The 24725-nt window shown below is 47.7% G+C and overlaps 1 protein-coding gene across 3 annotated transcripts in view; it reads right to left on the reverse strand.

The window, feature by feature from the left end:
* The window catches only part of MORC3 (MORC family CW-type zinc finger 3), a 918269-nt gene that overhangs the window by 510760 nt on the left and 382784 nt on the right, over positions 1-24725 (reverse strand). For all 3 annotated transcript variants that reach the window (XM_069636114.1, XM_069636116.1, XM_069636115.1), the window contains one exon: positions 9266-9416. In XM_069636114.1, the coding sequence (XP_069492215.1) occupies positions 9266-9416 (151 nt within the window). The remainder of the gene's footprint in view (positions 1-9265; positions 9417-24725) is intronic.

Here is a 24725-nt window from a genome sequence, read left to right on the forward strand (position 1 = left end):
CGCGCGTGCTACTTATACGCCCAATGACGTCACCCTCGACGGAGGCCCTCGAGGGACCATCGACTCGACGACATCGACGCACGGCGCCCTCTGCCGAAAAAATTTCCGAAGAGCAGCAAAGCGGGATGGAATACATCTAAGATGAGGAATACTTTGGAGGACACAATCCACTCGAAATGGAATACGTCCGAGGACGCAATCCCCTCTAAATCATTTCACTATAAGAAGACAACTTAATATTATATATCAATGCACTTCAATACAAAACTCTAAGCTTTTGAGACAGTTTGAGCTCCCCTGAAATAGGAGCCAAATGGCAGTTCAGTTACTTAGCAGTGAGCAAAAAGTACAAAAGTAAGTAAATTAGATTATATATACTTTCTAGGCAGTGCAAATTGTTTCAGTTCACCAGAAGAGTTCAATTCAAGTCAATGGGCTAGTGTTCTGGATAGGAAGGAGCAGTTCTGGTATCAAAAGGTAAAATCTTTGCAAAAGTTCTTCGAAGTAGTTTAGGCGAAAAAGAATCATTTGTGGGGTCACAAGCTGATTAGGCCTGCAAATTGGGAAAGTTTCATGAACTTTCTACGCGCAAGTGGCGTTCTCTCAATCGGGTTGGCACAGTACCTTTGTATGAAGAAACAAATGCTGCTGAAGTCGGAGTTCCTGGCAGGTCCTACAGATCTCGCTGTTCCTGAGCCTCAGTCGTGGGGACAAGAGGGAGGACGTTGGGGGACTCCTGCACTGCACGGGATTGTCAAAGAAAGCAAACAAAATGGAGTCACTTCAGTTCCAGTAGCTGTAGATTCAAGAACACGAACTGGTGTCGCTCTCTCTGGTTAATCCTAACCAGCCCTGAGAAAGGTATCCAGGTGTCTTACGAGTTGATTGGTCCCACCAACTCAAAAGGAAGAAGCCGTCCTTGAAGGAGCTTCTCTGTCGAATGGATTTTGGCAATTCGGACCTGCAGCAGGGCTTCACCGGGCAAACCAACGGTCCAGGAGTTGCAGCAGCCGTCCTCTTCCAGCTCGTCTTCGGTTCTTTCGTTCCAGTGGTCGACTCTGCCTTCCAATCCTGGACTCGCTTTTTAAACAGTTTTCTCCCATTCATCCCAGCCTAGCTGTCACTCACCCAGCAGGGTGGCTGTCCTTGTCGGACAGTCAGCCAGCCAATCACGCCAGAGTGCATTTGGGTCTCCTAGGAGACTAAGCACAGGGGGTTTCGGGCACCTCCCTCACTTCCAGCCCACCCCAGACACTCAGACGCCAGAGGCGGTCTTTAGTCCGGAAGCCTGCCAAAGGCACGCGAACAAAAGGACCAAACCTGGTTTGGCATGCACAGACAAACACTAGAAGTATCTATCCAAAAAGAAATGGCGAAGAAAAAAAAAAGACTGGGACCCGTTTAAACAAAGGGGCTTAAGGCGGCATCTTGAAAAACATGGCTCCCGTGATTTTTAGCTACCAGTGTTCACGGTCGGGGAAAAATCATGGTAGTTCATTGTAAAACCACTGCCACCAGCCTATTCGATAGAAAAGGGTATCATTTGACTGCTACATGAGTTTCTAGACATAGGGGATACTAGGTAACCCCTCCAGCACTCTATAGGAAGATAATGTGTGCTGGGTCTAGGAATTAATAAAGACTAGTAAAGTCAATTTAACTTTACATTCTCTGGGAAACAGTCGTTTATCCCAGAGAAGGCATTTAAAACTTTGTGAAGCCTAAAAAGGCATCCCTGTGTCACTGCACTGAGGGTGCTGTGTAACACACATGAAAGGATGCCTATGGAGTTATCTTAAAACTCCATAATCAAAGAACACAAGAGTAAAACACACATCAAAATACATGAAAGAGTGGGAAAAAAAGGCTCACACTCCTTCCAGGTAAAAAAATCAAGTCCTCAAAATCCAGCAAAGTTGTTGGGGGTCTCTAAGGTGAAGGGAATTAGCACATTTTTGAGAATTCTCGCTAACACAGGTGCTCTCACAATGTTCCCCCTTCCAGATGGTCATCCGATATAATAAACAGGAATTGAAACGGTACCAGACTATTGACCAGAGCTTTCCATGCATACTCCAGCAGGATGCTGAGACCATGCTGAGAAGCCCATCATCCAAAAAGATAATGTCTTCTTGGAGGCAGATTAATAATACAAACTCAATTCAGCCTTATGGATTCATGCGTCCAATTCTAGAAATGGAGTGGGTTAATTAATATAACAAGATCTACGCCTGACCCCCCCCCTCAATCATGCCTACAGAATAGTATGACCCAGTTCGGTCTTGGATTTTGATGTTGACGATATCCTTCATTTAATTAAGAAAAAAGTAAACCATCTCATGCTCTTTGCCTGGATGGTCTTTGTAACATTACTGTGAGAAGCCAAGCGGAATTGTGGGCACGTATTTCAAAATCTTTATTCAATCAGATAAGCCTTATTAAAACGACTCCAGATTCTTGGAAAATATTTTACATAGCTCCAGTTTTTAAAAGGGTGATCCGAGGTCTGCCCAGAATTTTTGGCCGATAGCCTTGCTGGATGCTTCCAGCAAGCTCATTTCCTCCATCTTGTTAATACATCTAGAAAAATTGCCATTCATGATATAAACCAAACAGGCTTTAAGATATGTTTAGGGACTGCACTACATGGTCTAATGCTACTTGTCCCTTCAATCTCGTCAATTCGGAAAAAAACAATATATACATGTGGCCTTTATTGATTTAACTATGGCTTTCGATTGCATTGATCAAACCCTTTGGTGGAGGAAACTTCAAAATCGGGACTGTGCATCGTATTTAGCCATCCTCCAGCACCTTCACTCTGACACAAATGTACAGAATAGGTTAAATGTGCAGGGAGTTTTATCTAGACCAAATTCCACCTATAGAGGAATACGACAGGAGCTCTTTGGTTAGCTGGTTGGCATATGCTAATGATTTCATTTTGATGGATTTTACTGCTATCAGCCTTTAACGTCAACTAGATGCCTTAGACACTTATGTAAAGGCGAATAGTTTAACCATTAATCCAGCAAAAATTAGGACACTTATTTTCAGTCACAGCCAGGGAACCAAATTCAAATGTTTTAAATGGACATCCAATCAAACTCCCATTGCAGTAGTCCCATCATTTACTTACGTGGTGTTCGGTAAGATTTTCATCTTTATGATAAATCTTCCTGACCTGTGTCAACCCAGAACATTTTGCTTGGACGTGGTTATTTTAAAATTGTCCCTAAATGAGAAGGAATCATTTTCCCCTCTCACCTTGACTTTTACTCTTTTTATGGGTGAGCTGTTTATGTCTCTCCATAGTGCATGCTTGAAGTTATAGGCTCCTATAACTTTGGACTGACTGAAATGCACTATGGCAGCACACGGCATTTTAAATGCAGTGGCTTCCTTTTTAATTCTCTTATTATTTCTTGGGTGAACTACTGTTCTCAAGAAACAAAGTGGGATTCACATCCCCTTTACATTGATTTAAGTGAGCCAGCACACCCCATCTTATGTGAAGTGCTGGTGGATACAATGAATCCCCTTTCTTACTTACCCGATAACATTTCTGTTACAAGTACAAGTTTACTTGAATGGCTGGTGGCAGTGGTTTTACCTTAGTGACGTTTTAGTCTTATTATGCGCAGGCTGTTAAATTAGCCTCCTTAATGCACAGAAGGGCCACCATTCTGCAAGAATGGTGGGCTCCTTTTCTCGTCATTTCTCATTTGCTCATTTTTCTGAGGTCTTCCACTACTTTTCTAGGTAGGAACGACCATACTGGAAGTTTTGCATTCGGCTGGAATCCTTTGTATTCCCTGCCAAGGCTCCAGGGTGTCCGAGAAAGCAGGATGCAAGGGAGGAGTACAAAATTCTGCAGCCCTTTGACTTTCACCTTGCCTGAAAGGAACCAAGTATCAATTTGGGGGAAGGGGGGCTGGCTGTCCTGATTGGACAGCCAGACCTCCTCTTACTTTAAACAAATTGTGCCTTAGTTCCTCATAAATACACCAATCCTGGAAGCTGCTGACAAGTTAACCACTGGAGCTGAATCCGAAGAGGAAGATGAAAAGATGTCTGTAGCTATTACAGCGAACAGAGAGCTTGTTGTGTAACCAAACCTGTTGTGTAACCGAGCCTGATGCAACCTTTCCTTTTGATCAACCTGAGGGTCCCAAAAAGAACACCTCCTAACAGAGGCTGGTCAGATCCACTAGACTCAAGAAAACCTGAATTCCGAGCCATTACACGACATGCTACGACTTTTCTGGGCTGCAAGCCGCCAATACCCTGGGACCTCGAGCCTAAGTGCAGTGCATGGTCTTCCGAAGTCCAAAACATTGGTGGACTCCTGCTGGATCTCCAGAAACACGATTCCAATCCCTGAAATCCACTCCAAATCCAGAGTGCAGGACCAAGAGAGTGAAGAGAATACGACCAGCGATATTCATTCTAGCTGCTGTAAAAAGGCCCCAAATCCAGAGAGCCACAAGAATCTATGAAGAAAACTTTGCTGGAAGCCTCCTCCAACACCTGCTGCTGCAAGTTCCCATCCAGTGTCCAGTTCGTTCATCTCCAGACCAAGAATCCAGGTCCTGTGCTGCTGCATCCTGAAGGCATCCACTCTGAAGAGTCTGGTGTGCATCCGTGAGGGTGAATGGCTGATTCGTGTGGTAGGGGGTTTGCCCATACCACTTGCCCAGGCCTAATGTTGGAACACATATAGGGAGCATTCTCTGAAGTCCCAAACTAACTCTGAAACTGAATACTTACGTGTTTAAGAAGATCTCCTATGGAACTTTGACTTTCCTGAAACTGAACCCTTTCTCAACCTACTTACAGCTGGAACCTAGACCACTTGGGTCCCTCTTCTGCCTCTGAAAGAACTCCTGCAATACACAAGGAAAGGACTGGATAAGGAAAGGATTCTGCCTTGAAAGAATAAGTGTAAAAGTACTTACTTGCTAAAGACGTTAGTGTAGTAACTGTATCTATGTGAAAAAGTTACAAAGTATCATCAAGTTAATGCTTACCTTTGAGTTGAATTCTTCCCCGCTAAAAAATGCATAAGTTGCTTTACTAAACTTGAATGGTGTTTCCTCCTTCCAAAAAGTAATATGTGTTGGTACTGTTTAATCATTGCTTAACTGAATGAGTGTAAAAGGTTACCAATTGGGTTTACCTACCTTGAAATACATGGTGTCTTTCATAAAGTGTAACACTGGGTTTTTGCTTTCCCCGGTCTGCTTTAAACAGATCTAAAACAGTCAATGAGTTAAGATGTAGCTTTGTGATAGCCCCTCTTAAAAGTGTAGAGGTCTTAACTTCATTAGCTGCTGCTCCTCTAAACTTGTGACCCCCTGGTTGTGCTTCCCTGAATTGCTTTGGTGCTATTCTAAAATAGCTTCATAAAGTTCTTACTTACCTTAGAAACTATTATACACTTCTTCAAAGTATGCTAGGTATAACTAGCTATTAGATAAAAGAAAGTTATACCAATAACATGCCTTGAAATACATTGCATCTTAAAGTGCAATTGGGATTTGCTTTCCCTACTTTGCTTAGCGCAATATAAAATAGTTATTGAGTGATTATACTTATCATTGAGTAGCCTGAGGCTGCTCCAGAAAGTATACGAGTTGATTTACTGGCTCTGAACCGAGATCTAAAAAGTAATGTTTCAAGGAGTATACTTGTAACAGGGTTGGTCTATTATGCGGTTTCATAACAGTCACTGCATGACTGACAGGGTCTACTACCCTTGAAATACTGATTGTATTAAAAAATATCTAGCCGAGTCTTGTCCCCAAGAATAGTATATTACTATCCTGAATGTATAACCTTAGGTTTGACCCACCTTGACTTGCTTCTTGCTCCTCTAAATAAGGTTATAACATAGTATTAGTTGGTTTTTATGATTGTGTTTATATGATGTGATAGTACTTACACAAGAATTATCTTGGTTTACTTGTATTTAAATAACCCCTTTATTTTTACAATACATATTGTTTCTTTGGACCATATGTATGCTACAATGTCTTTGTACCAAGCTACAGCCCTCTCTCCCTCCTGAGATAACCCTGGGTGCTCTGTCTACGCTATCAGATTTTCTCAGGTGGTACAGCCTTACACTAAGAGTGGATTTATGTACTGCCTCAGATGTATGGCTCAGGTAGAAATCTTCAGTAGCAAGTAATTAACAGTTTTTGTGGGGAAAATGGTTGAGACTTCGGAGAAGGCTCCCTGAGGGCGTGCAAGTGTTAGGCCTGGGCGATTATGAAGGGGTGAACTCCCACATGAATCAGCAATCCAGTAACGCAGGAGCAACAATCAAGTCCAGGTAAGTTGTACCTTGAATCTTACTGTACCTTTGGTGTGAAAACAGATGCAGCAGCACACCCATTGATGCAGCAGCAGACCCGTTTACCGGATTCTTTGTCGTGGAAACGAAAGGGACACTTCAGTGGATCTCGCACCAGAAGTCGAGTGGAGGGATGTCTAGCAAGATTCTTCGCAGCACTGTTCCTTTGGCGCTTTTTCTCAAGCACCAGAGAAGAACAGTTACCCCCAAGGGAATTTGTCTTGCTTTCTTAGCCCAGAATTCTGGTGAGGGGACTTCAAGGAATGGAATCTTGCTTCTGAAGGTCCAGAAGGAGTCCACCAAAGTTTTAGGAGGCTTCGTTCTTCGGAAGACGATACACTGCAGCTGGTAAAGGTCACAGCATGTCATGGGATGGCTCGAAATGCAGGTTGTCTTAAGAGTGACTGGGACTACCAGTCAAAGGGAGGGTGTTGTCCTCTTCAGGGCTCCCCTCATGCTCGGAAGAAGGGGTTCTGACAGTAGCGGTTACACAGAAGGCATCTTTGGTCATCTGGAAGTGCATGCAGAAGTCTTCTCTTCTTCCTCGTCGATTCTTCAGTTCCAGTGGTCAGCTCTCGTTCAGCCTCAGGATCCTCGCCTTCTATGCAGGAACCCAGCCATTCAGAACACAGGCAAACCCATACTGTGGGGGTGGCTGTCTTTTCAGGACAGCCAGCCTCCCAGTTTGAACTAATTCCAGGCAGGCACAGCAGAAGACAAAGACATGGGGAGTTTTGGGATTACCCCAGCCCCATGCTTTCCTGTCCTCACAGACACACTCGAGCCTCTGCATGCTTCTGCATGGCAACCCGCCAAAGACAAAAGTACAAAAAAAGGCCTCACCCACCCCGCACGGCAGAAGGACCAAGAAAGAACAAGCCATTGCGAACTGGCAAATAAGAAGATTGTCACCGTTTTGGGTCCATGACGACCCATACGTGCATTACTGTGTCTGTGGGTACAGCCCGGGTGTATTAATTGCACAAAAATTTGGTAGGATAAAAACGCTGCGGCCAGCCAGTCATTCTAGCTTGTCACTGAAACCAAAAGGTCACAGGAGCAGTGCAAAAGAGGATACTGTGTAACCTCTCAGCACTCCACATATGGTGGAGTGTGCCGAGTGCAGATCTCACAAAAGATAGGTAGGATACACAATATTCCCCTGCCCTTGGGTACATGAGTGCTCTCAAGGAAAATAAAAAGAAAGCCCAATGGGCTCCCAGCAACACCGCAGAGTGCCGTGTGCTGCAAAGGGAAATTACAGATGCCATAAAACCTGGAGGAAAGCATGACTTTATAGGTATGAAAAGATTCCCATGGACAGTAAAAAGAATGAGTGAGTTGGGAAAAAGGTTCCCACTCACTCAGGAGAACTGACAAAAATCCATAAATCCAGCAGAAAGTGCCAGGGATCTCACATGGGTAGGCGATTTCACATAAAAGTGAACATCTACCCCAACACTAGCCACCTTTAGTAGCCTTTCGCGGTAAATGCATAAATGCACAGGTAAAACATAAAAACTGTAAAAATATTACATCTGCCACCAGCTTGTCTTCGGCACATTGTAAAAGTAACCAAAAAGCCATTATATAAAAGATATAAGGATATAAGGACTTTACTGTAATGTGATGTGTACAATTGTAACCATACAAGAATTCACAATGAACGATATAACTCTCTCAGTACTGATCGTTTTAGGCACTAGACAGTTTCCCCATATTTTTACTCAAGGCGAGCTTGGCATAAAAAAAAGTTTGAATACAACTGCATTAAGGCATAAGACTTTAGTGGAGCAATGTGCGCAGCATCTTGCAAGGGACATGAACATTTCACTGACTTGGTGCTACCCGTCCCTTTTGGAGTCATAAAAGACTAGGGCCCTCATTAGGACCCTGGCGGAGTGGGTTTCCGCCAGCGCTAATCGCGGCGGACCCGTCCGCCGTACTACGAGTTCCCTTAGCGCCATGGAGGTTTTCTCCGCCTGGTTTTACCGGGCGGAGAAAACCATGGCGCTAAGGGACCTCGTTGTTAATTACGCCGCCGTACTTTACGGCGGCGTAATTAACTCCTTCCCCACTCCCATTATACCCTATGGGGCAAGAATGGGAATGGGGAAGGGTAAAATGGGGATTGGGGATTTACCGCTCCGCCAAGGTCGGCATGGGGTGGTAAATCCGCCAACCCCCATGGCGCTATCGGCGGCTTTCCGCCATGCTCCGCGGTGCATTTAGCACCGCGGATTCCGCCAGGGTCGTAATGAGGGCCTAGGTCTCACAGAAATGAACTTCGGGCTCTGACATTTTGGGTGTCTAGTCCACTCACCTTGGTTTATCATGTCTGCACAGGAGTCTCTGATTTACTGGACTCCACACGCAGGCTGCCCTGTGCTTGTGCGTGGGTCTACACATTAAACAAACTTCATACTAGCTATCTTCGTGAATCCACAGAAGACATCTGTTGCAGATCATATGTCCACCAATCCAAGGGGACCAGCAATTACATGATAACGTATTTTCCATGCATCTGAGATAATGACAACAGCCTAGATTTCATTATCAGTAACATTACATGTATCTTCTACACAACCTGACCCTGTCACAGTCACCCTTAATAAGTCATGTGTTCTCTCTTTCACTCTTCCAGTCAGTGACTGAAACCAATGGCGGAAATAAATCTAAGTAGTTTGTCGACCTGCAGCCCTGTGAGTATCATATACACTATTTGGAACCCATTCATAGTCCCCCCTGTTCAGCACCCACGTTTAGAAGGAAAAATCTAATACTTCAGGCCAGCCCACCGATTGGGGACTATGCAAAGCATGTGAAACTAAAACACACACAAAGCTTTTGTCACAATAGGCAGACTTGATTACATGCATGTACATAGGTAACATACATAATACATACACGCAAAGAGTAGTCACTTTCCGGTGGAATCTGGTCTAATCTGTCTTGCTTTTTATATCCACTTTTCCCAGATGAGTCATCTAAATCATCAGGTATTCGGATGTCATATTTATCTTTATTGAAATCAAATTCTGGTTTTCCATGCTTGTCCCTAAAGAACAAAATCAAAGTAATCATATTAATATCACCAGTCAACATGCTTGCATGTGATATTAGATGACATTTATACATTCTGAAAGCATACCCAACTGCAAAGACCTAAAAAAAAAAAAAAAAAAAAAAAAGGTAATTGTCCTTAAATGTTTGTTGCCATCTGGCTTTGCAGTGATGTTAAATATTTGTACATTATGTTCCATATTTTGTCATACCGCTTATTAACATGTCAATATATGCTGAACATTCATTTTTATTAAGAAACAGAGCATACTGTGCCAGATCAACTATTGTACTTATATTTCTTACATATATTTACAGTCTCCGCATGAGCAATATTTCTTACTCGTCTTACTTGTCCACTTTTCTCACCTCCAATGTCAAGAGGGAAATTCAACCACTCATGCTTTTTTAAAGCAACTCTGAGCAGGTTATATCATCTACGTGTACAATTGAATAGTTCTTGATAAGATGGCACTGTAAGAGCAGCTTTTCTAAAGTCCACCCAAAGGGACTTTATAAAACTAAACATTGGGCAATACAGAAACTCCAACTCTTAGTATAATGCTGTACCATCTGAGATTATATTTGGTAGCAATGACAGAGCATCCAGGCTTATCTTAGGACAGAGAGAGGGCTGCATATGGGTACAAAAACGTGTAGCATACACATGGTCCCAAGAAACACTGATGCATGGTGAAAATAATGGTTTATTTTATATATGCACATAGGTAAAGAGAATTCTTTAGAAAGGTAAGTACTAATAAATACAACTAAAAAAAACCAACACAATACTTATTGTATGTAAACCAAAGTACAAACCTTATTTAGAATAGCAGTACGCATAAACCCTAGTTTACATATTTAGAATGGCAGTATGCTATTCCAGGGGAGTAAAACCACATTAGTAGACTTTTAGAATGGTTGCATGTAATTCCACGGAAGTAGACCCTTTTGGTAACTATGTTGCTTATTCAGTTTCAGGAATAAAAGTTCTACCAACATTGTTACAAGGAAACCGTACACCATATGCAACTTATTTTTCTTTCAGGAATAGTTACACCCATATTACTTTTAGAATAGTGGAACACAATTCAATGGTAAGCAATAATTATAAGGCTATGGAAAGGCAGTAAGCAGTTCAAGGTAAGCAAAACCTAAAGTTACTCATTTAGAATGGCAGTATGCTACTGAAGGTGATTAAAGAGGTGTCCAGGGGGCGTGGCTTGGAAGCCATGTGAGAGGACGCGCTCTTGGGAGAGCTCCCGGAGATCCTACATCCATCCTGTGCAATAGTGCATTGGCACTAACTCCCGCAGGCCAGAAACGAGAGTACCTGTCCATGAATGTGAGCTGCACAACTATGGAAGAGCTGAAACCTCCACAAGCCCGGCAACGGTAGATAAATGCCATCGAAGTTCCTGGAGTCGCGGACCGGACGGAGTGAAAATGGCGGCCACACCGGACAATGGAGGGGACACAAACGCGTTGAAAGGAACACCCTCGCGGTGATCGGCGGCGACGTGGCGGTGCAGGCCGTGGAGATACAGATAAGCCTTTGGGAGAGCGTCAGCGCGTCTCTGTGGGCACTGATGACCTAACGCGGGCCTGGGAAACGGTCGGCGACGGTCGGCACTAGGACCCGCCTGAGCTGACTGAGCTGACTGGTGCAACTGACCTTTGGGGGACACTCGGATAGTGGCTGATCCTATGACGGGGTCGCGTGTACGGGCCCACGGCTTACAGCGGCTGTGGAATGGCGAATAAGGCCGTCAGACAGAGAGCAAAACAGCCCACATTGGATGAGTTTACCAAGACACCGACGGGCCCAGAGAGTGCTCGGACCAAGGAGAAGCCACCCATGGCCGCGGCTAGCCCAAATCAGGACGTGCTAGCTGCTCTCGCTGAACTGAAAGCGGACTTGAAAAGCGCTTGGGAGGCCAAGCTTGAAATGGTGGTGGCGGACCTGAAAACAGCGCTCGACCTCAAAGTCGGAGAAGTTCGGGAGGAGGTGAACCTACTTCGACAGGATGTGAAGGCCCTATCGGAGCGCGCAGAGAGTCTGGAAAAGGAGGGCAGCGCCAACACGGCAGATTGTGCCTCACACAAGGCCGACCTGCATATTTTGGAACAGAAAGTACGCAACTTGGAGAACAGGGCCGAAGAAGCGGAGGGGCGCGCCCGAAGGAACAATATCCGTGTTGTGGGCATCCCGGAAGGATTGGAGGGTCATAACCCCACGGACTTCATTGAAAATATGTTGCTCCAAGAGATCACCAGGGGTGCGCTGTCGCAGGGTTTTGCGGTGGAGCGAGCACATAGAGCATTGGCTAGGAGGCCTCCACCGGGCGGTCCGCCCAGGCCAATGATAGCCAAAATCCTTAACTACCGTGACCGGGAAAGGATTTTAGAGCATTTTCGTAAAGGAGGAACCATCAAAAGGGGGGAGGCCACTATAACGGCCTACCCAGACTACACCATGATGGTGCAAAGGAGTCGGATGAACTTCGGGGCGGTCAAGAGAAGATTGAGAGAGGCAGGGAAGAAATATATGCTCCTCTACCCGGCCAAATTAAAGGTGATCCACAATAATAGATCCCTGTTTTTTGAGTCACCGGAGGAAGCCATGGGTTGGCTGGACATGCAGGGCAGCCCCCAGGAGTCGGAGGTCCGGGCGGATGAAGGTGGCAATGAGAGATAAGTGCTCTACGACGAGAGAGGGTGTTGCCGGAGACTATGGGACTTGACTATAGTTATTGCTATGGCCTGGGGAGGTCAGGCCTGGAACTGGATGTTAAATGCACTGTTTGCACTGTAATTGTTGTCGTACATGGGAGCCTTTCGGGGCTGGTCCATTCACCCCCGTTTAGTATTTCTTAGTTAAGTGGCCGCTAGGGCGACTTTACCCTACTGGGCTCTGTGTGTAACAGCCGGAACTAGATGTGGGGGGGCCTGAGTTCCCGGGATGGAGCTGGGCAACAGTTGGGGAGGGAGTTGGGGGGGAGGGGATGGGCAGGGGGAATGGGGGGTGTGGGGGCAGTTGGGGTGTACATAGTGTTGGGAGGTTTGAATGGGATCGCGAGCCCTGAGGGAAGATTTTGGATGAGACTTCTGGATAGCATGAACGAGCAGGGATGGTCGGGGGGGAGAGTGCAAGATATCAGTACATCATGGGGGAGCTAAAATTGTTGACATGGAACGTCAGGGGCCTCAATAGCTATCTTAAACGGAACAAAGTTATGTTGTACTTGAGGCGACAAAAGATAGACGTTGCATTACTGCAAGAGACGCATTTGACCCGAGACAAATTAGAGCTGGTGAAGAAAAAGTGGGGTGGAACGGTGGTAGGATCCGCGTACTCAGCTTATGCTAGAGGCGTGCTGATCTGGGTGGCGCCGCATGTCCCGTTTCAACTGCAGCAGGAACGTGTGGATACTGAGGGGCGTCTGGCTATGGTGAGAGGGGTAGTCGAGAACAGAGAGATGTGTGTAGTGAACACTTATGCCCCGAACCAGGGCACAGCAGAGTACTTCCGGACCATGAGTACCAACTTGAGTTGGTGTGTGGGGAGTGCGGTGTTCTGGGGAGGGGATTTTAACTGTGTGTTGGACCCGGGGATGGACAGATCCGACGATAAGGTGATTAGGCCCGCCCCGGCAGCCCGGGTGCTGCGGACGCTGCTGCGGGACTTTGAGCTCGATGACGTGTGGAGGACCAAGCACCCCAATGAGAGACAGTACTCGCATTACTCGGCCCGCAGCGGTTGCACACTAGGCTAGACTATATTTTTGCCACGTCGGACGTCTTGGGGGATGTGTCTAGTGCGGAATATAGAGCGAGGGTCCTCTCGGACCACTCGCCTATGGTGGTGGGATGGCAATATGGCCGCCCCAGAGCGCGGATCCCAACGTGGCGCCTGCGCGCAGAGGCGCTTAAAGACCAGGCTTTTAGGGAAGACATGCGGGAGGAAATAGTTAGCTATTTCGATACCAACACTGGCAGCGTTGACTCGGCGGGAACTCTGTGGGAGGCCTTTAAGGTTGTGGTACGAGGGGTGGCGATTGCTAAATCGAAAGGTTTGCAGAATGGGGCCCTGGTCGATTTACAGAAGGCGGAGAGAGAGCTGGAAAAGGTGCTGAAGAGCGAGCATATAGATAACGAACTGGTGCTTAAACTGCAGCAGCAGTGTACAGAACATTGGGGGAGGCTCTGTAATCTAAATTACAAAAAGTATATTGAACGGCAACATGCGGGAGGAGATAAAACGGGTCGTCTTTTGGCATGGTTATATAAAAGAGAAACCCCGAGGCCCCCGATTAGGACAATAATTAGAGAGGATGGGGAGCAGATAGATACCCAGGAGGGTGTCAATGAGGAATTCGTAAATTACTATAAAGCATTGTATGGGGATCCGGGTGGCGGCGACCGGGAGGAAATGTTGGAGACCCTGCAAGATATCGGGCTGCCCAGGATAAGCACGGAGGAGAGAGAGGAACTAGATGCCCCAATAACACTAGGGGAGTTGGAGGAGGTCGTCCGGCAGCTACCCACTAGCAAGACCCCAGGAACGGACGGCCTGCCCAGTGAATTCTATAAAACTTTTGGAGCAGAAGTACTCCCCCCGATGCTTGATATGCTTAATGAGGCGTTCGAGAAGGGGAGGTTGCCGGAATCGCTCAGGGAAGCGATTATTATACCGCTCCCTAAGCCTAATAAACCCGGGCATAGTTGTGGGTCGTACAGACCAATATCTATGCTGAATCAGGACAGCAAAATACTAACGGCTGTCCTGGCCAACAGACTGCGGAGGGTGATAGGCAAACTGGTACACCCGGACCAAACGGGATATGTCCCGGGGAGAAACATTGCCCAAAACCATAGACTACTCCACCGGGTGATTGAAATGGGATCTAACAGTGATGGGGAAATGGCGATAGTGTCGTTGGACGCTGTTAAAGCCTTTGACTCGGTTAATTGGAAGTGGCTGCTGGCGGCCTTGAGAGAATACGGACTGGGACCAGGATATATTAGATGGGCGGAGCTGCTGTACAGCGCTCCGCTGGCTAGAGTTCGGACGGGCATGATTATATCCGAGAGATGGCAGCTTAGTAGAGGCACTAGACAGGGTTGTCCTTGGTCCCCGATGTTGTATATCTTGGCCCTGGAGCCTCTGGCACTGTACTTGCGGCAGCAGTATGATATCGTGGGCATTGAGGTGGGGGGAGAAAACCATCTGATATCCCTGTATGCGGATGACTTGTTATTGTACTTGAGTCATCCGGAGGAGAATTTACAATATATCCTGGACGTGATGGGGAGATATGCGAGGTTGTCGGGCATAGCGGTCAACCCCCAGAAATCGTACATTTTCCCGTTGGGCTGCTATAGGGGTGTTCCCACGGAGCGGCTGCCGGTGCTCCAGGTGCCCTGGTCAGTCAATACATTCCGTTACCTGGGAATAGATATCTACCACACGGTGGAGGAAGAATACAAGCGCAACACAGAGATGGCTGTTGAGAAGATACGCGCATGTATGAGCTTTTGGCAGAAGTTGCCCCTAGCGATGATGGGGCGTGGGGCGATGATCAAGATGGTAGTTCTGCCTAGGCTGCTACATTACTTTAGCAATATCCCATACATGATCCCTAAGGGTTTTTTCACTAAAATAAATGGGGTTTGCAGAGAGTTTCTGTGGCATGGTACTCGTAACAGAGTAGCGCTCTGGAAGTTACAGAACTTTCATGAAAAGGGGGGAGTCAAACTCCTAAACTTTGAGGCGTATTACATAGCGAGCCAACTACAGTTTGTGTCTAAATGGCTGTCCGACGAAGAGACCCCAGAACTCAGACTATTCGGGCAAGATTGTGCCCCATTTTTCTTAAAGGAGGTCATTTGGTTGCCCGAGGCTGTCACGAGAAGGTACCCGGCGATGGTGAAGCTGGGGTGGAAGGTGTGGAGACGGGCATGTACAATGATGGGTGACCCACTTCCGTGTTCTCCGCAAATTCCACTGGTTGCCCTGGCGGGGGTGGATGGACAGCTGAGGGAGATTATTAGGACCTACTGGGAATCGGTGGGGTTGGTGACATTGGGCGATGTGTGGCAGGAGGGTGCTATTAAGGGGTTTGTGGAACTTAGTGAGGAGATTGGATTGCACGAAGGCCAATATGTTACATACCACAGATTGGGGAAGAAAATTCGGGAACTGTGGCCTGAGAATATCATGGCAGACGAATCGGAGGTTACGATGGCGGGGATATATGATACAACGGAAGGGGGACATGAAATTTCTAGGCTGTATGAGATGGTGATGTCGAAAGTTGGGAAGGAACTGACATGCCTACGATTGGAATGGGAGAGTGAGGTGGGGATCGAAATGGGAGATGGGATGTGGGAACGGGCTTTGGGGTACCACAGGAAAGTGTCTCGAAATGCCAGACTGCAGCAAATACAACTGTACGTCACGCACAGAGCGTACATGACCCCTCTGAGGATATCCAAATTTCGGAATGCAGGCAGACAGGCGTGCCCCAAATGCGGCGAAGAAAATGCGGACATGACGCATATGTTTTGGGCGTGCCCAGTGATTGAGGGGTTCTGGAGGGAGGCGGCGCGCAAGCTGAGAGAGAGAGGGGTCACGTTTGCCATAGACACCGCCTGGGCATGCCTTCTGGGTGGGTTTCCCAGACCTCGGCAGCAGAAACATGTAAGCAAACTGAAAGACTTAGCGTATGTGCTGGCCAAACGACGAATAGCCATGGGCTGGAAAAAATGTAGCAAGCCACGGGTTGAGGTGTGGTGGAATGACCTACAGAAATGGGCGGAGGCTGAGACAGCGGTGTGGCAAGAGGCGAGTTGTATGTCTTGGGAGGAGGAACTGGGCTCTTTGATGGCATGGAAGACATTGATATCCTGCATATTCGGGACAGGGGTTTCGGGAGATCCAGATGATGACGATGCTCGCTCATGTGCAACAGAAGCGGAACAAGACATGGAAAATGGCTCGCGAGGGGGGAGGGATCAGGGGAGTAGTGCGCACTAATGGTTAAATGTTTATTGGAATATTGTTTATTGCACTGCTGTTTGGTTTGTATCGTTGTTTGTGTTGAAAAATCAATAAAAATCTATTTCAAAAAAAAAAAAAAAAAAAGGAGGTGTCCAGTCATCGAGGATCGATTACAAAAGGCTCGAATGTAAAAGGTGAGAGTCAATAGGGTCGAAAACCAAAGGTTCACATTTTTTTTATTTATATATTTATTTTTGGGTTTCCGTGTAGGTAAAAAAAAGTGTTTTTTACCACAAAAAAAGGGGTTGGAGGGGGGGACCCCCACAAAAAAACAAAAATATATATAAAAAAAATTCAAACCTTTTGTTTGAGACTATTGACTCAAACCTTTTGTCATTCGACCCTTTGCAGTCGATCCTTTGACCTATAACCGATTAAAACCCTAGATTAAAACCCTATTCGTAATACACTGGTACACTTATTCAGTTTAAGGAATAATACAGTAATACCAACTCTTACTTTCTAGACTAGCGGAACACAATTCAAAAGATAAATAAATAACTTTGTATATTTTTCACCTGCTACTTACCCCAAGACTCATTCTTAAAAAAGTAAAGACATTTGTGACAAGAGACTATAGAATACTTCAGCTACCAAAGTTACCATTGTTTCTTCATCTCAATGCGCCCCTGTATAAAAGCAGGATGGAGAGCTCCACAAAAAATAAACACAGGTGAGAAGGGAGCGATTAAAAGAGTACACATCTCATGCAGTAGTATCTTAGTCAACAGATGTTATAGAGTTTCTATTATTGTTATTGGTGTTTAAACAGAAAGAGAATCCAAAGAGTGTCAAGCACCAGGTCCACAGGCTGAGAAGGCATTACGCCCACGAGGAGTCCAGGTAAGCGTTACAATTGCGGGTCTGCCTCTGCAGCCTTCGAAAGGGATGCCACCACCAGAGCCTTCGTCGGGTGTACCTGGGCCTTCACGGTCAGGACCGGTCCCTTGTCTTCCTTGGCCTTCTCCTTAGGGGGAGGGTCGGAGCCTTGTCCCCCTTAGTCTTCTCCGGCAAGGGCAGGCTGGCTTTGGACTTCTCCTTGGCCGTCTCTGGGGCCACCTTGAGTTTGCCCGGATGGTCCGACTTCCTCTCAGACAAAGATCCAGAGCGTAGATTGGTGACTGAAGTCGCTGGAGACGTCCGACACGCCCTGGCCGCTAAGGCGCCCGTGGCAACGGCGCTCCCAGTGGCAGTGGACTCACAGTGCTTAGCCTTTTGTTGGACCCCCGTGGGAGGGTCGCTCTCAAAGGACGCCAGCTCAGCATTCCCGGATCCGGGAGAGGCATGCTCTTGGGACCCCACCCAGTGCAGCGGACTTGGTCTGTAAGGGAATAGTTTCTTACCTGTAACTCCATTTCTCCAGCATTGGTATCTTTCATGGATTCACATGCTTTGAATATTCCCCGTCGTCAGGCTGGGAATCCCCGGTACATTATATAGACCCTTTCCCGTAGGAAAACTTTTTCGACGCTTATGCGTCCTATCCACCTCGTTTTGTATCATGCGTGCCCGTGCCGTCAGGACGTCATGATATAAATACAGGCCCCGCCCCCGCGCTCCCTCAGATTTCGGCCCCCAAAGTAGTGGGGAAACCGGTTTGCATGATCAGGGGAGGCAGGTGGGCGCATGTGAATCCATGAAAGATACCAATGCTGGAGAAATGGAGTTACAGGTAAGAAACTATTCCCTTCTCCAGCATTGGATCTTTCATGGATTCACATGCTTTGAATAGATTACATAGCAGTACTACCCCCAAGAGGAGGTGTGCATGCAAACCCCTATACATTCTTCGCAAAAGGCCGTTCCCTAAGATTATGTATACATCAGTAATAGTTTACATAGGGAAAAAACTGACCACATACAGTCATAAATTCCACAGGATGCCACCCCGCAGCCGGGGCTTACCTTACTGGAATAGGTGTCGAAGCACCGCCTGTCCCATCCGGGTGTCTTCGGCATGTTGCTGCGACAGGCAGTAATGGCGGGTAAAGGTGTGTGTAGTCGCCCAGGTAGCCGCCATGCAGATGTCCCCTAGAGGGACTCCGGCCCACAGTGCCGTCGACGATGCCGCTGCTCTAGTTGAATGAGCTCTTGGCCGTCGTAGAAGAGGCTTCCCTGCCTTGGAATGGCAGTACGAGATGGTAGATGACACCCATCTTGAAAGTCCTTGCTTTGAAATGGCTTTTCCTCTAGCACCCAACCCATAGGCCACAAACAGCTGTCTCGTTTCTCTGAACGGTTGCGTACGATGAAGATAAAACTTGAGAGCCCTTTTTACATCCAATGTGTGTAGCATGCGCTCCGCTCCCGAGCATGGCTCCGGAAAAAACGTAGGCAACACGATAGAAGAGTGTTTATGAAACACCGAAGGAGCTTTTGGTATGAACTGTGGGTTAGTGGCTAGGACTACCTTGGTCTTGAAAAATCGTAAGTATGGTGGGTCCACCATTAGAGCCTGAACTTCTGAGATACGTCGGGCTGAAGTGATGGCCACCAGGAAGGCCAATTTCCACGACAGAAACTTCAGAGACGATGATGACATTGGCTCAAACGGAGGTTTCATAAGAGACGTTAAGATCAGATTGAGGCTCCACTCCGGTGGAAATTTCTTCTCTGGAGGGAAACTCCGAAAGAGGCCTTTAAGGAAGTGCTTAATCAGGCGGTCGCTGAACAATGGTGCCGAGTGCCGTCGACGAGTAAACCTGGAAATGGCTGCTAGGTGTACTTTTATTGACGACACCGACAGGCCCATTTGAGCTAATAACAGCAAGTATGGAAGGAGCTGTTCCGGCCTAATCGATTGCGGGGCCAAACCTGGTTGATCCTCACACCATTGACAGAACCTTTTCCATTTGTACGCGTATGAGGCGTTTGTGGAAGGTGCTCTTGCCGCTTGCAGGATACGTCGACAGTCCTCCGGAATCGTTAGCCGACCAAATTCGGCGAAGTCAGGAGCCAGGCCGTCAACTTGAGGCTGTCCGGGTCGTGATGCCAAACGACACCCTCCTGTCGAGACAGAAGGTCGGGGGTCTTCTGGAATCTCATCGGTTCCGCCGCCGCTAAGTGTAGTAGGTCTGAAAACCACACTTGTCTGGCCCAGTATGGGGCCACCAGAATTACCCGACATGGGTACCTGAGGATCCATTGCAACGTCCTCCTGACAAGGGGAAAAGGAGGAAATGCGTACAGGAATTTGTTCGTCCATGGGAATGAGAACGCATCCCCCAGTGAGCCCTGCTGAGGCCATCTGCTTGCGTACTGATGGCATTTCTTGTTGTTCTTCGTTGCAAACAGGTCTATGGAAGGGTGTCCCCATTCCTTGAATACTTGTTGAAGTTGTTGGTCGTTCAGCACCCATTCGTGAACTTCGTTCATTTCTCTGCTGAGGGCATCGGCTTCCACGTTTTTCACTCCTGGTAGGTGAAATGCTAAGATTTGTATGTTGTGTTGAAGGGCCCAATGCCAGATTTTCTGTGCCTCTGTCGATAGGGACCTGGAACGTGTCCCTCCTTGTTTCCTCAAGTAGAACATCGTAGTGGTGTTGTCCGTCATGACACGCACCACCGAGTCCCTCAGTTGCGGAAGAAAAGACTTCAGAGCCCATCGCACTGCTCTCAGTTCTAGCAGGTTGATATGCAGGGAGGACTCCTGCAAAGACCACTGGCCTTGTACCTGTAACATATCCAGATGAGCTCCCCATCCGCTCAGCGATGCATCCGTCACCACCGTCTTTTGGAACTCTGGTTCCAGTAGAGGCATCCCTCTCGTTAGGTGAGTAGACACTTTCCACCAGCCGAGTGCTTGAACTAGTTGTTCGTCGACGACCAGTCTGTCGGACCAGCGACCTCTGCTCTGTGCCCAACGGTCCGCTAGAAATTCCTGGCAAGGCCTCATAAACAGACGGCAGTTGTTTATTAACGGAATGCAGGACGACATGGTCCCTAGCAGGGACATGTACTTGCGCACAGAGACTCTGGTACCGCCGCTCCATTCCGACGCCTTGTTTTGAAGTTTCTGAATTCTTTCGCTGGATGGTTTCACCAGGCTTGTGTGCGTATGAAACTCCGCTCCTAGAAAGACCAAGGTCCTCGAAGGCTCTACTGAGGACTTGTTGAAGTTTATTGCGAAGCCCAGTTCCTGTAAGATGGACATTGTGGCTCGTAGACTGTCTCGTGTTTGTTCCTTGGATGACCCTCTGATTAGCCAGTCGTCTAGATATGGATAGACATGATGACCATCCTTCCTTAAATGGGCCGCTATAGGGGCCAAGCACTTGGTGAACGTCCTGGGGGAGGACTTGAGCCCGAACGGGAGGACCTTGAACTGAAAATGCTTTCTCCCGACGACGAATCTTAAATATCTCCTGTGTCGTGGGCGTATTGGGATGTGAAAATAAGCATCCTGAAGGTCTAGTGAAGAGAGATAGTCCATGGGTTGCACCGATCTGATAACCTCTTGGAGTTTTAGCATTTTGAATTTTTGGCTCTTTAGCCACTTGTTGAGTACCCTCAGGTCGAGAATGGGCCTCCATTTGCCGTTTGGCTTTTTGACAACAAAGAACCTGGAATAAACTCCTTGGCCTTCCTGTGCCACAGGAACTCTCTCTACCGCCCCTTTTCGCAACATAAGCTCCGCCTCTTGTCGTAGGATTTGGAGGTGGGGCTGTGTCGAGAATAAAGGAGGAAGACGCGGAGGCTTGTCTTTGAATTGCAGCGCATGACCCATGCGAATCGTGTCTAGGACCCATCGATCTTTGGTGATGCATTTCCATCGGTCGAAGTGATGAGAGACTCGACCCCCCAGGACGTTCCGAAGGCCGTCATTGGTTGCTGGTTTGCTTGTTCTTTGTTGACGACGGACCTGAGCCTCGCCGCCTGGAGGCTTGATAGTCCCTGCTTCCACGTGCCGACTGGGACGCTCGTCTGAACCCTTGTGAAGAGTACGAGGGCCTGTTAAATCCACGGTCCCTCGAGGCTCCAAAGCGGGAGTTTCCAGAAGCACCTCTGAAAGGGCGAAAAGAGCGAAAATTTCTACCCGTTTGAAGGGCGCCGAGGGACCTAGCAGTATCCGTGTCTTCTTTCATCCCTTTCAGCGCTTCATCAACCTTTTCGCCAAACAGGTGCTCCCCTTCGCATGGCATGTCCAGGACTTTGTACTGTACTTCAGGACGGAAAGTAGTACATTTGAGCCACGCTTGTCGACGAAGCACTACTCCATGGTTGATTTGTTTGAAACCAGACTCTGCTAGGTCCACTGCGATATTAATAGCGTGGTTCGAGGCCTCCTCGCCGTCCCGCACCAGTAACATAGCTGCTTTTCGGTGTTCGTCTGGCAGGTGTTCTAGGATAGGGGCTAATTTGTGCCACATTTCCCTATCATATCGTGACACGATCGCTAAGGAATTGGCTGCTCTTACTGTCGTCGCTCCGACCGAGAGCACCTTCTTTCCAAATGCGTCCTGCCTCCTAGCCTCGCTTTCCGGTGGCGTTGAACATTTTTGCTGGACCCTGGCCTTCCTAGCTGCTGCCGCCGACACCACCGAGTCAGACAAAGGCTGTGATGTTAGACATTTTGGAGTGGACTCCGGAGCTTTAAACTTTTTCTCGATCCGTCCCTTTATGGCTGGTTCCGAGAACGGATGGCGCATCGTTTTGAGACCTTCTTGCCACACGTGGTCAAGGATTGGGATGGCAAATACCGATTTTCTCCTTTGACCCATATGGTCAAAAAGGAAACAGTCTTTCCTCTGCTCCTCAGGAATCAAGCCGAATTCGGAACACGCTTTCCCCATCATTGCATGGAAGGCTCCCACATCATCAGGGGGAGATGGCTGTGTCTGGCTCCTCGTAGACTCCAATTCTACATCCGAATTCCATGTCGGGTCCCTCGACGGTGACAGGGAGATGTCTGACCCAGAGTCATCATGTATAGAGTCGGACTCCGACAACTCACCCTCCTCCTGAGCTCGAGGACGATCTTTTACCGCCTGGGGAGCCGATGGGTGATTCGTCGACGAGCGAGCCGTACAAGTTTGCTCGTCGACGGAAGGTACAGACAGAAGTGACGATGACGTCCCAGGTTGAGGGAACTGGGTATCCAGCCGCTGTAGTAGCTTCTGAAGAGTATTAAGCACATCCAGAGACAAAACTGTCTGGGGGTTCAGCAACGTGGATGATATAGGTACCATACCCCCGCTCGCACTCGTCGCCGTCGTCGTCGACGTGGAAGGCCGTAAGCCTAAATCCAATGGCTGCAGAACCATGTCACCTTCCCCTTCCGCCGAGCAGGCCGTGTCTGGCTGCAGTAAGACCTCAGGGGGGATCGGGTCATAGACCTCAGGCAGCCAAGCCATAGACTGAGTTTCCGTCGACGAAGGAATCCCAACCGCTGCTGCTTGAACGGTAATAGGCATCGTCAATGACACCGAGGTCGACGAGGAAGTCGTCGTCGTCGAGCCTTTAGACTTCGTTGTCGATTTTGATGCCGACTTCCCGGCTGAAGCTTCTCGACTCACGGAAGACCTGGGACGGTCCCCTGAGGAGGATTTAGACAGCGCCAGCCTCTCCGTCTTAGATGATGAGGAGGAGGAGGGCTTTTTATGAGATGAGGAGGATCCAGCATGTTTCCCCTTATGCTTGTCCTCAGGGCGAATTTCTGCTGGCCGCACCTTCTTCGATGGAGGCTCCGACTTGCTCCTGGAGGCCGTGGAGCCAACTTCCGAAGCCGGGTAGGCACCCGCTCCGTCATTAAGCCAGTCGACCAGCCTTCTTTTACGGTCCTTAAGGGTTTTTTGGGAGAAACCCTGGCATATCTCACATGTATCCGCCGTGTGGTGCGGGTGGAGACAGTAGATACAGTCCATGTGGCCGTCTCCTTCATAAACCTTTTTGAGGCCACAGGTTGCACATGGGCGAAATAACGCCTTTCCAGACATAATTCTCCAGATTTGAACTTCGCTTACGCGAAACAGACAAAAAAACAATCTAGTTATCACTAGTAGTAACACGAAGATCCCACTGCTTTGAAAGACGGTTGAAATCTGAGGGAGCGCGGGGGCGGGGCCTGTATTTATATCATGACGTCCTGACGGCACGGGCACGCATGATACAAAACGAGGTGGATAGGACGCATAAGCGTCGAAAAAGTTTTCCTACGGGAAAGGGTCTATATAATGTACCGGGGATTCCCAGCCTGACGACGGGGAATATTCAAAGCATGTGAATCCATGAAAGATCCAATGCTGGAGAATAATAATTTAGCATTTATATAGCGCTACAAACCCTCAGGTATCTGAGCGCTGCCTATTACCCACGGTGTGTGGTGCTCATTTTTCGACCTCGGAAGGATGAAAGGCTGAGTTTGGCCCTGCCGGGATTCAAACCTGCGTCAGCAAGCTCTGCACCGATGTCAAAGTGAGCGCTCTACTCACTGTGCTATCGTAGCCATTCCTTCACCCGCCTACACTGATCCTTCATCGTGCAAGTTGTGATTTCGCTGCAAAATGCACAATCTTCCTCCTTGTGCGTCGGATACAGGCAGTAAAAGCACTGGGAATGTTTATCGTTCATATAAACATTGCACAGACCACAGTCAGTACAAAGCTTGAAAAGAGAGGGTGAATCCTCCTCCTTGTCCGCCATGATCCACGCAGTGTAGGACTTGCAGAATCTTCTGGAAGCCTCCATGTAGAAACTCAATAAAATTTGCTCTTGAGGGGCGCTGAAGAATCCGAAAAATGGGTCCCCGTTAATCAGAAGGTTGATCGATGGAGCACGGGTGCTCGATTGGCTGAAAAATAGAGTAAAACTCTTCCAAAAAGCAAAAAATGCAGTAAAAGCTTGAGAGCTAAGCACAAGGACTCCCAACACTTGATGGCTGCCATAGGAGGGGCGTAGGTAGAGGGCAGTTATTGGCGAAGGGCAGTATGACCCAGAGTTCAGTGATTGGTTGTTAGGAGAAAGAGTTCAGAAATGAAACAAACTGATTTTCTCTTTACTGAGAATTCCCAGCCTGACGACAGGGAATATTCATGAGCATGTGAATCCATGCCAGACCCCATGCTGGAGAACCCATGCTCCTTCACGCACCAAAATCATTTCCGCCGGTTATTATTTAGGCCATAAACGTATCAATGAAAAATGACAGGTACACTATTATATACACATTCCCCTTTGTGGCCTCTGCTGAGAGAACACTATTTTTAATTATAGTTAAATATACATCTCAAAATACTTTAAGTGT

The sequence above is a fragment of the Ambystoma mexicanum genome, chromosome 7p (assembly GCF_040938575.1).
Source record: "Ambystoma mexicanum isolate Mex_15411 chromosome 7p, UKY_AmexF1_1, whole genome shotgun sequence".
Classification (NCBI taxonomy): domain Eukaryota; kingdom Metazoa; phylum Chordata; class Amphibia; order Caudata; family Ambystomatidae; genus Ambystoma; species Ambystoma mexicanum.